At 46.8% G+C, this 12,447-nt stretch overlaps 1 protein-coding gene and 1 long non-coding RNA gene across 16 annotated transcripts in view; one reads left to right on the top strand and one right to left on the bottom strand.

The window, feature by feature from the left end:
• Positions 1–5,175, bottom strand: part of LOC143659258 (uncharacterized) — a 38,321-nt gene extending 33,146 nt beyond the window's left edge. For both annotated transcript variants that reach the window (XR_013163485.1, XR_013163486.1), the window contains exons 1-2: positions 4,868–5,175; positions 39–128 (exon numbers count right to left, since the gene is read on the bottom strand). This is a non-coding gene — a long non-coding RNA (uncharacterized LOC143659258). The remainder of the gene's footprint in view (positions 1–38; positions 129–4,867) is intronic.
• Positions 1–12,447, top strand: part of SIPA1L3 (signal induced proliferation associated 1 like 3) — a 308,825-nt gene that overhangs the window by 264,047 nt on the left and 32,331 nt on the right. For all 14 annotated transcript variants that reach the window (XR_013163484.1, XM_077132031.1, XM_077132021.1 and 11 more), the window contains one exon: positions 1,249–1,676. Coding sequence is in view for 13 of the 14 variants with exons in the window: in XM_077132031.1 (XP_076988146.1) it covers positions 1,249–1,676 (428 nt within the window). In the remaining variant the exon portion in view is untranslated. The remainder of the gene's footprint in view (positions 1–1,248; positions 1,677–12,447) is intronic.

Genomic DNA, 12,447 nt, shown 5'->3' with positions numbered 1-12,447 from the left:
TGCATTCCCCAAGATTCTATCATGTGGTCCACACCTACCTGTGAGGAAGAGGAGATAGTTTGGATGAGCCCTTGGCAGTCTCTTCGCATCCATTCACTTAAAGGTGTTCAACAAGCACTTATGTCCTGCTGGGAACACAGCGGTGAAGATGACAGATAAGCCCCTGTCCTCATGAAGTGATATCCCAGTGAGGGCAGCGAGCAGTAAGCAGATAAACAGACACATTACATAACACCAAAAACTTATCCTTGCTATGAAAGAAAAACAAAGCAGAGTTAAGATAAAAGAGAGTAACAAATGCTGATGCTTTAGAAGGAGGTGACCTTCAAAACTGAAACTTTAAATGGAGTGAAGGGGCAATCTGTGAAAATATCTAAGGGAAGAGTATTGAAGGCAGAGCAGCAAGTACAAAAAGGCCTTGCAGTGGGAATGTGTCTGACATGGCAAAAGACCAGCAAGGAGGCCCAAGTGGCTGGAGTGAAGTGATCAAGAGTGAGTGGGAAGGGAATGAAGTTAGAGACCAGAACATGAGACCAAATCAAGTGAATCCTCCTGGAACGTGGGGAGAACTCTGGCCTTTCCCTATACGGGATGTAGCCATGGGAGGACTCTGAACAAGAAAGGGCCATAATTGGACCCAGGGATTCTCAGCCTCTGACTGTGTATGGGGGACAGACTTGGTGGTGACAGGTCGGAGCAGGAACAAGAGGTCCAGGGAGGAGGCTGCTGCAGTAGTCTAGTGGAGACAGTAGAAAGGACCAGCATGGGGCCATGAAGGGAGAAGTGTCAAGTTCTGGCTCTGTTTTGAAGATGGAGCCAACAGGATTTGCTCTTGGTCTGGGCATGAGATTGAGAGCACCAGCAGGATCCAGAGTGACTCCAGCATTCTTTGGGGGGCAGCTGAAAGAATGGAGGTGCAATCAGTGAGTGACACATTTGGGAGGAAAGGTCAGGAGCTCAGTTTTGGATGTATTGAGTTTGAGATGTGGCATGTTTGTTACATGCACAGTCTTATTTATTCTCCCAGCAACCCTATAAGGCAGGATTATTATCACTCCATTTTACAGACATGGAAACTGATACACAGAAAAGTTAAATTACTTGCCCAAAGTCACATGGCCAGTTACTGAGCCAGTAACACTCAAGAGGAAGGAGGACTCAAGGGGAAGGAAGATTGGTCCTCCAGCCTCTCCTTTTCATGCTCCAGGCCCAGGTTCTAGGGATAACACACTTCTCTTGTCTTTCCAGGGAGAACCTCAGTACTCAAGTCATTCCAGCAGCAATACCCTCTCCAGCAATGCGTCTAGCAGCCATAGTGACGATCGCTGGTTCGATCCTCTGGATGCCCTGGAGCCAGAGCAAGACCCTCTCTCCAAGGGTGGCTCCAGTGACAGTGGCATAGACACCACCCTGTATACCTCCAGCCCCAGCTGCATGCCCCTGGCCAAAGTACCTCGGCCTACCAAGCCTCACAAGACCCCAGGAAGTATGGGCCTTTGTGGCGGGGGGCGTGAAGCTGGCGGGAGGTCCCACCACACAGACAGGCGGCGGGAGGTCTCACCCGCCCCAGTGGTTGCTGGCCAGAGCAAGGGCTACCGACCGAAGCTCTACTCCTCAGGCTCCAGCACCCCAACAGGCCTGGCCGGGGGTAGCCGCGACCCAACAAGGCAGCCCAGGTAAGGCACTGCACCTAGTCCAGGCCCCTTACTAGGTCCGATTACCTTCCCCTTTACCCCTTCCTGATAGTAGGACACCCCCTCCCCATCAGGATCCTCCCAGAACTACACTAGCGTGCTTACAAACTCTCCCCTTCTTGGGCCCTCCCCACCGCCTGCTGCCTTCAAGGGTCCTAGGTAGAAGGGGAAAACCCCTGGCTGTCTCTTTGCCTCGTTCTTTCTGACCCTGTGTCTCTCTTTTACCTTCCTTCTCTGCTAAAGCAAACGATTTTTGTGCTTTATGGGGGCCACAGGCTTTATCTCTGAGAAGTATGTCTGTAATAGAAAACCTGACCCAGAGTGGTTTGAGCAAATAGAGGTTTAACAGAGTCCAGAGAGGGGCAGAGCTGGCATGTGCAGCTGCTCAGGGGCACCTCAGGACTGGTCCTATATCTTCCTGCCCCACTATCCTTCTCATAATCGTCTGTCATCATGGTCTCAGAGGGCTGAGGGGGCCCTCCTTGGGAGCAGAGAATAACAGAGTGAAAACTATGTCACTGTCCCTTTATGTGGGAAAAGAGCCCCCTTCAGTAGACGGTATCTTGTGACCTCCCTAGCTGCCATGATGTCTGAGAGATCATGGTTTAGCTTCTAGCCTTCATAGCATAGGACAGTGGTACCCAAACAGGTCCCTGGAATGCTTGAGTAACACACATTGCTGGATCCCATCCAGTTCCTGATTCAGTCAAGAGTGGAACCTGAGAATTTGCATTTTTTTAAAGTTCCCAGAAGATGGTAGTGCTGCTGGTCCAGACACCATACTTTGAGAACCACTGATTGGAGAAGAAGGCAGGGAAGTAAGTGAGAAAGAATAGGCATGGATCAGCCCCAACATGGAGTCTGAACCACATACACTGTGAGTTTCATGCTGTTCCAAATCACCTCCCAGAAAAGTACATAGAGAAGGAAAAATGGGTCTGCCGTGGCAGGGGGCTCAGCTTCACCCACAGCCCTCCAGGGCCTCAGACGGATTCCTGCATGACTGTCCCAGTGCTGACACCCAAACCCACAGCTTTCCCTCCCTCCCCTGACCACGCTGTGATGTACAAAGGCCCAGTAGAGGGCTGAAGGCCTTCTAGGTACCTGGGGCCTCTTCCTTGGCTTCCTAACACCCTTGCCAGCCCCCCAAACCCTGTGGCCCTGCTCACAGCAGGATATGTGCACCCGAGCAGTGGCCTCCAGCCTCATTGACAACTACTCATGGTCAGAATTGTGTCTAAGGCTATACATAAATATTTACATGGAAAAAAAAAGAAACAAAATTTTATAAAACAGAACTTCTCCTTACTGTGTGTGATGACCTTGATCTATCCTGTTTAAAATTTTTTAATGCTGATAATATCCACTTAAATGATTTCCTGACTTACCTGTGATTCCCTGACACACTTGAAAGCCACCATATTTGAGACTGGTGGTCAGTGTCTTCCCCTAGCTGCCACCCCATCCAGGGATTTCCTTGACTCCAGGTGCCCAGGAGAAGGACTGAAGGTGGGAGGAGAAGAGTGTGTCTGAGTGACTGAGGGAGGTGTGTCTCCCTCCGCTTGCTTCTCTAGACAAGTAAACCTTGATCTTTTGGAACTTTCACAGACCTTTTGGAACAGCTTATTTGTTCATTCATGTATTCATTCAAATGAATGAATAAATATACTCAGAAATATTTTAAAATATTTCTTAGGGACCTGTTATGTCTTAGACACTAGGCGGGAAGCTGAGGAGAAATAATGAGCAGATTTGGAGGAGGCCCCCCAGGCCTCACCACAGAATCAAATCATCCCTGAGACAAGGTAGAACAGCCCCCACCCAAGCGGGACTTGATAACAACAGCACCTACAAGGGGCATCGTGGGTCACAGCCAGGGGAGGCCCTGTTCTGTGCACAGGCCCAAGTTTGTGAACCTAAATACTCAGTAGGGTTTCAAGATCTGTGACATAAAGGCAGCTCTGCTGGAGAGTAGACTGTGGCCGAGCAGGGGAGTGGGTATAAAATTACGCCTGTCTGAGGGAAGGACAGGCTGAACCCAGAAATGAGGGGAAAAAATGGGAGAGGAGCCTGCTTCAAAAGAGGGCTGTGCAGTTGGGAGCTTTAATTGCCATACAGACAATTGTTGTTAATTGCAAATCATTCTTATCTACTCATTAAGGCTGTGTTTCCTGAAGTTTTCTCCTAGGCAACCAGGATTTAGTGAAGAACTGTATTTCCCAAAATGGGGTGCTTGAGGTGATTTGGGTGGTGCAGAGTGGGAAATGTTTTATTTTAAATGGATATATATTTGCTCTAATGAGTATTATGGAAAAGTGTTACCAACTTATTCCCTGATTTTATAGATATTCTTATTTTGGATAAGTTAAGGGAAATAAAATGAGTTACTATAAATAAATGTATTTGCAGGGGCTACGGGTACATTCCGGAGCCAGTCCACCTGGGTTCAATCCCTCCCCTTGTCCCATCCATCACTATGTGGCCTCGGGCAAGTGACCGAACCTCTCTTGTCCTCAGGTTCCTCATCAGTGAGGATGAAATGAGTTAATGTTTGTAAAGCCCTTAGAACAGTGCCTGTCAGCTGTCCTCACAACTGGCGGTCATCACCTGGGGAGCTTGCAAAAAAGATGACGCCCCAGCTCTACCTCAGACAAACTAAATCAGTATGTTTCCTCTGGACCAGGCCCTGATAACAGTCAGGGCTGGGGACACCAGGGTGACTAAGACAGACCCAGGCCTGCTTCTCAGGGCTCCAAGTCCAGTGGGGGAGACAGAGTGGTCCCCAGGCAGTGACAGCCCAGAGTGGGATCAGGGCTGGGATGGAGGAAGCACCAGTGATTGGTTTTAGAGCCCAAAGAAGCTACCTGGCCTAGTGGTGGGACAGGGGCTCTTCCTGAAGGAAGGATATCTGAGCTGAGCCCTGAAAACAAGAAGATGAGCTAGCCAGGGAAACTGGAAGGGTTCCAGAGAATACTCTGTACAGGTCCCACCTGCAGTCCCACCCCCACTTACCCCAATTGGCCTCCCGTGATCTTCCCGTTTAATAGGCACGTGCCCCCCGGCTGTCATGGAGCACTTGCTTCATGCCAGGCGCGGGCCCCATGGGCCTGCACATGCCTTGGTGTCCCCTAATAGCCTGCCTGCTACTGGCCCCTCTGTCCAACCTTCCATACCTGTTGTCAGCCCAAATGTGCCCTTGGGCCAAACCAGACCCACAACTGCTGCCCATTGCCAGCTCCTTGAGGGCAGGTCCTATGTCTGTCTTGGCCATTGCGGGAACAAGGCTGGCAGAGGGGCTCAGTGACCACCCTTGTCTCTTCCTCCACTGTGCTTTGTACTGTAATAACACATAAGTGTTCAGTCAGCGAGCACCTACAGTATGCCAGGTGCTGGTCTGGGCACTGGGAGCCTGGCAGCAGACAACATAAATAGGCCCTGGTCTTCAGGGCCCTCAGAATCCCAGGGAGGCAGCCAGCCAAGAATTATCAAAGTCCTGAATTAATTATGCCTGCGGGAAGCCTGAGGGGGAGACCTGCTGGGAGCTGAAGGTGGATATGGTGGAAGGGCCCATTAGGGGGAGCTCTAATCTAGCCTGGGGACAGGGATAATTTCCCTGAGGAAAATCATCTTTTGCCCAGGATGAGAGAGATAAGGAGGAGGGAACAGGGAATGGAGCGAAGGTGCTGATATTAGGGTCTTGACCTGGGATGCAGTTATGAGAGTGTTTATTCAAATTGTACCTATATGTTTTGTACACTTTGTTGTATATGGGCTTTTCTGCAGTTAAACAACAACAGCGAGAGAGGAAGATAGGGTGTTTAGAGGGTGTGCGATCAGAGGGGCTCTGGTTTAAAGACCCTAATGTGAGGACCAGGATGGTGTCCTCAAGTCCCTGACCACAAGCCCCTTGACTCACATGTGCAGCTGATAGGAGGTTGGGCAGGTCAGCAGGGGCCAGGCCAAGCAGAGCCCTCTCAGTCCAGTTACATAGTTTGGACTTGATTTCAAGAGCAATGGGCAGCAGTAAAAGATTTCAGCAGAGAGGGTGATACAGGTGGATTTGTGTTTTTAAAAGATGGTGCTATGTGTAAGAATGTGGATGGGGCTGAAGCCAAGATCTGAGTGGGAAAGGATAGGGGCCTGGACCGGAGGACAAAGCAACTGGCAGTGCACTGGCAGGTGGTGGTGCCAGGATATAGAGGGAGGGAGTCAGCCGTCCCAGTGAGCTGGGTAGGAGAATCTCAGGCAGACTGTTCAGCAGCAAGAGGCTGCCACAGACTGGGAGAGCTGTTGATTTTTAGGAGAAGAGGAGAGCAGGTGTACAGGCCAAAGAGAAATGTTATTCTCACATTCACTGACCATCACAAAGTCCACTGTGTGCCAGCCGCTGTTATGAACACGGTGATAGCAGCAGGGCCCAAAATATAGTCCCCCAGTAGAGGAGCTGACATTCTTCTAAGAGAGAACTAGACAGAAAGATAAACAACTGAGTAACCATATAATGTCAGTTAATAGTAAGTGTATGGAGAAATAACAGTAAACGGAAAAAAAGCAGGGAGTGGGATCTTGGCAGGTCTCTGGGAGAAGGTGATATTTTGAAGGAAGAGAGGGAATGAGCCCTGGGGAGAGTGTTAAGGCTGGGGAAAGAACAACTGCAAAGTCCCTGAGGCTGAATTCAGGAGTGCTCTGGGAATGTTAAGATGGGGCAGAGGGGAGAATGGCAGGAGATTGGATTCGAAGGTGGGCAGGGGCCAGGCCCTGGCAGGCTTGATAACCATACATGGTCAGGTGCTGGGATTTGATTCTGAGGAACTCGGGAGCCATGGGATATATTTAAGCACATAGTCTGATTTATATTTTTAAAAGATCCCTCTGGGGAAAATTGACTCTTGAAGAGGTGGGAGGGCAATGGGGGAGGCAAAATAGAAGAGCTACTGGGAAAAGGATGGACCCTGCCATGCCCAAATAAGGAGCCCCCCACCTATAGCCTACCCTGGATGCCAGACCTTGCCGTGTAAGCCGCTGCAGCCTGTAGCAGCTTGTGCCCATTAGTGACTTCAGTGACTTCACAGATGCACCCCCTCAGACGTTCGTCATGGGAGCTTGGTTGCCGGCCTGCCGCCAGGCGCCAGCACTGCTGTGGGCACTGTAGTGGGCTGAGTGATCCCAGGCAGGCAGCCACCTGGCCCCCTTCCCTCTCCTGAGGTAGGGCATACTCCAAAGCTTCCTGGGTTTCCAGAGCAATTTGTCAGAGGCTCTCTGCTCTGGAGGAGCTACATGTGCTAACACAGCCAAGCATTCCCAGGCAGGCAGGAAGCATGTGACCTTGCTTCCCCAGGCTGATGCCAGGAGTCTCCAGGATACCAGAGGCACATCCCTGAAAGGTAATCTGGGGGTCTTGGGATCAGCTGAAGCCCTTCTGCCTATGGGAGACATCCTGTGTTAGGAGGTTGGGCTTATACGATAGAGACTCACTTGGAGAGTCACAGTCAGCTGAAGAAGAACCCAGACTCTATCCTGAAACTCCCAGGAAGGAATGAGCCATACAGCTATCTGTAAGAAGAGGGAATAGTGCAGAAGCTCTGAGGCAGCAACATTTCTGTATGTCCTCCTCCTCAGGACCTTCTGTGTGGCTAGAGCAGAGTGAGTGAAAGGGAGACTGGGAGGAGCTGAGGGCATAGAGGTGATGGGGGGCAGATCATAGCGGCCTTGTAGGGGATTTTATAATTTCCTCTGAGTGAGATGGGGCCACAGAAGGTCCTTAGGAGGGTTATCATCTGACTCACATGTTTGTAGGCTTCCTCTATTGCATGTGTGAACAGACCTGGGGGGAGGGCAGCAAGGAACCCAGAGAGGTAGCCACTGTGGTGATACAGGTAGCAGTGCTTAGTGGAGTTGGTGAGCAATGGTTGGATTCTGGATTTGTTTTGAACCAGTGAGTCTTAAGCCCCATATCCTCTCTGCTTTCACCCTCTGAAGATCTTCCCCTTTGCTCCACAAACCACAGGGTGGAATTGCCACTCACAGCTCCTACCTAGAAGCATAAATCCAGTCACATGCAGGGCCTGATTCAACTCTCAAGCCTAGTGCCTTGAGCAGGTGAGGCCAGGTGGGGATGGCTCTCCAGAGGCCAGGTGGGGATGGCTCTCCAGAGACATGCTTCGGGATATATGAATGAGCAGTGTTCTTTCCCAGGCTCTGGCCTAAGACTTACAAACTACATGGACTTCATTAGGATTGTCAGATTCTCTGAGGCTCAATTTCGATTTCTGTATCTATAAAATAGGGATACTAATAGGATCTATCTTCTAAAGTTGCAAAGATGAGCCAAGATCAGTCATGTCTTTAAAGAACTTGGCACAGGGCCTGAGACATAATAGGTGTTCAAAAATACCAGCTTCTGCTTTTGTTTTATGTTGGTTTTATGTTTATCATTGTTATTGAGAGTCCCTCAGGGTTGTGGTTAAAAGCTTTGTCGCTTGAGCCTGGGTTTGAATCCTGCCTCTGTTCCCTAGCAGCTACACAATTTGGAACAAAATTTTTTAGTCTCCATGAGCCTCAGTGTCCCCACCTGAAATATAGGGATAATGGTTCTTCCTGCCAGTGAGGTGATACCTGTAACTTGCTTAGGACAGGGCCTGGATACATGGGTACAACTGCAGTCAGCCTGCCCCTGACCCCTGCACCACCACTGCTCTTACTCCTGCAGACAGGGGGATGCCAGCTTCCTCTATACCTGTCATTTACTCCAGACCACCCATCAGATCTCCAGCAAATCCCCAGGGCTGAATGAAAGAGAAGCCTTTTAAATGCTCATATGACCTTTATGGTTTTAAACTTTTTTTTTTAAGCCACAAAACCTTTCCCCAACAAAATCTTAAATGCTCCCCTAAGATGGAAAACAGAAAAACTCAGAACCTCTCTGATTGAAAATATAAGGGGAGAATGCAGAATGGGATCTCCACCCCCACCCCCAGACCTGTCTGAGCCTGGAGCCCAAACAGAGCACTTTACAACTTTACATCTTTTTAGGACTGTAACTTGAGGAATACATCCTCAGTGCCTGGGCTGGTGCTGAGCACTTTACACAAATGGGCTCGTGAGGCAGGTGCATCATTGCCTCATTTCTCAGATGGGGAAACTGAAGCACTAGGGAAAAGGACCCAATTTAAGACTGCCAGTGTGTAAATCATGGGATTGGGATTAGAAACTGGTTTAGGTACACAGCAAAGCTCATGTTCTCATCTGCCATGCTATACTGCCTCATTTTTCAGGTGAAGAAACCAAGGCCTTGAGCAGGTACATGGCTGTCCCATTGCTTCAAGAGAAAATGGGTTCATTCTGTGTTAATTGGCAGATGGAGTGAGAACTCCACCACGTGCAGTACACCTTGCCCAGGGCCGAGAAATGACCAAGCCAGCCTGGCATTTGGCATATCTGATAGTTCCTGGGCTGTTGTAGGAAAGGACACCCTCAGAGGACTGGGTTAGTATGCACAGCATACTTGGGAATAGTTATTTGTTGAGACTCTACTGTGCTTGAGGTACCATCTTGAGTAAAGCCTAGGGAAATTCGTGAGGTTTGGGGAAATTGAAGACAGAGATAGTCCTGCGACTGCCTTTGGCTGCAACAGAAAATCCCAGCTCAGTTAATTGGAGGGAGTTTATTAATTCATATAAGAAATTCCAAGAAAGGGAAGCCTCCAGGGTTGGGTAATTTATTGACTCAAGGACCCAGATTCTTTCCCTGTTTCTGTTCTACCTCCCTTGGCCTACAGGCTACTCCTTCAGACCTCAAGGTAACTGTATCTAAACTAGATGGATAAAATAGCCAATGGAAGAGGAGGTGGAGCTCTCTCCAGATGTCTGATTGGGTCTGTTTGGGTTTTTTTGCCAAAAACCCTTCTCAAGAAATCCCCAGCAGCCTGATGACATCCCTAATGTCTCACTGGCGAGATATGGGTCACAGGTTCACACCAAACCCATCCAGACAAGTGGCTTCAACCAGTTGGGATGTATCACCTGATCCAGGTGTCAGGTCACCTTCCCCAAGCAGGGATGAGTAAAATCAGCCTTCATTTATGGAGTGAGGGGGAATAAGATGACACCAAACTGTATCTGCCACAGAGACTTACCAGAGGGCAAACCTCTCTAGAAAGAGGCAATGGATAGAACTGGCTAACAGATGCCAAGACAAAGGGTATTCATCTTTTTTTCCTCCCCTTTTTAAAAATCATGTCTTTGATGTCATCAATATTTTAAAACTTCAACTTCTGTGTGAGGCCACAGGGAGAGATGTTTATTTGCTGCAAAATTTATATTTTGGGTAGTGCATTTCCTTATTTAACTTGTCTGGTCAGTTTAGTTGAACACCATAGGTACATGGAATCTTGAATAGGGCTTGAAGTTTTCTTGGTTTGTCCAGGTTAGTTGTGATGCCCTGATATATCCCAGAGTAATTTGGGCAGTGAATAAAGTATTTGCAAAGTTCCCTTGAGGGACTAGGGAAAAAGGAGGAAATGTTTATCTTCCCCATTTATCAAATTTCTAATATTCTTACAAGCAGTGGGGAAAACCAGCTCAATAGGCCGAGCCCTCAATCTTAGGGTTTGCCCCTATGAAACTTCCTCCTGCAAAGGATAGTCTAAGTCTACTTAAAATTATGCCTAAGAGTCACCCTCCAGATAACCTCTTTTGTTGTTTAGATGTGGCCTCTCTCTCTAAGCCAGCTCAGCAAGTGAACTCACTGCCCTCCCCACCCACATGGGACATGACTCCCAGTGGTGTAAACTTCCTTGGCAACAGGGGACAGAAATCCCAGGATGAGCCAGGACCTGGCATCATGGAATTGAGAAAGCCTTCTGACCAAAAGGAGGAAGAAAAATGAAACAAAGTTTCAGAGGCTGAGAGATTTCAAATAAAGTCTAGAAGTTATCCTGAAAGTTCCTCTTATACATTATTTAGATATCCCTTTTTAGTTTATGGTGTATTGGAGTAGCTGAAGGAAAAACAAACTGTTGAACTGTGTTCCAGTAGCCTTGATTCTTGAAGATGATTGTATTAAGATATAACTTTTGCAGTGTGACTGTGTGATTGGAAAACCTTGTGTCTGATGCTTCTTTTATTCAGGGAATGGACAGATGAGTAAAAAAAATATGGATAAAAAAATCACTCTTGTTTTCAGCTTACAAAATTTACATGTGACTGTTGACAAAGTTTGGAAATATGTACTATAGGAAGTGAAAGTTAGGGTTTAAATCAATTACGGTATATTCAGAAGGGACCTTCTGCAGGCATTTTACATACAATCCTATGGCAAGATCTCCAGGACATTAAGTCTAAAATCCAGGTTCATAGCAAGTTTATGATGTGCTGCCATTTGTGTAAAAAAAAAAAAACCAAAGGATATACACTCACTGTCACACACATGCATGCTTGAGTGTGCATAGGCTCTCTGTCGACGAAGAGAAAGTGGTTGTGTCTAGGAGAAAAACTGAGGTGTGTAATGGCCACTTCCTTTTTACTCTTTGCTGATTTTCATGGTTTAATTTAACTTTTATTCTGTGCATATACCCCCGTCATTACTACCTCCAGAGATAATCAGTTAGTGTGCACTCTTCCAGAGATTTTTCTCCATAGCTGTATCAACTCCACTTCTTTCAAACAGTTTTCACCATTACCCAAACTTCAGCTTTATTGCGGTTTGGTGCGGGCATCTGTAATTTTCATAGAACTACTTAACCTTACCTCACATGATACATTTTTTTATTCTGTTCTTCTCTATTTTTTCCTTAATAATCATCAAGACCCATGAAGTTAATTTCATGACCTGTTGTTAGAAATGCAGTGTACCTTTTATTTTTTTAAAAAAGTAATAAACATACTAAATATACACATTAAAAAAAAAAAGTCTTGCATTGCACACCATGCTTTGTTTCTGTTTACTACAGCTTGGACATCTGTGTTCATCCATAAAAACAGATCTACATCATTTTTGTACTGGCTGCATATTTTTCTGCCCTGTGAATATGCTGCAGTCTGGCTATTACTCCCATGTTAAAAGACATCAGGCCATTTCCAACTTTTTTAGATTGCAAGTGATGCTGCAGTAACCATTCTTATACATACCTCCATGCGTTTGTTTGTTTTTTTCCTGTGGTATGGATTTCTGGAGGTCATATGTTAGGCTGATGCTTCTCATCCTTCCTTTCTCAGCTCTGATGCCACTGCCTCTTTGGAAAAGCCTTCTCTAACCACCCCACATAAGATTCGTTACCAGTGTTATACACTCTGGTGGCTCCCTGGACATCCACCACTAATGCATAACCTTTGCCCTCTTAATAGATGTTGCTAAATTGTAGGCAGCATATGTAGTTTTATCTCACTTTTTAATCTAGTCTGATAATGATTGCCTTTTGATTGCAGTATTTAAACCATCTGTGTTTAATATAATTACTGAAATGGTTGGAGTTACGTTTGCCATTTTATGTGTTTTATATACATCTGCTTTCCTTCTTGTTCCTCTGTTCTTCCTTGACTGCCTTATTTTGTGTTGAAGAAATATTTTTAATATTCAATTTTGATTCCTTATTTTTTTTTTGCTATTTTTAAAATTCATTTTCTTAATGGTTTCTCTGAGGGTTATCATACCATGTGCATCTTAATTTTCAAATTTAATTCCAATCAATTCTAACTTATTTCAATAAAATACAGAAGTTTCATCCAATATAGCTCTATTCCCTTCCACTCCTTTG

This window comes from Tamandua tetradactyla, chromosome 16, assembly GCF_023851605.1.
Source record: "Tamandua tetradactyla isolate mTamTet1 chromosome 16, mTamTet1.pri, whole genome shotgun sequence".
Classification (NCBI taxonomy): domain Eukaryota; kingdom Metazoa; phylum Chordata; class Mammalia; order Pilosa; family Myrmecophagidae; genus Tamandua; species Tamandua tetradactyla.
This window is presented reverse-complemented; position numbering and strand designations above follow the sequence as displayed.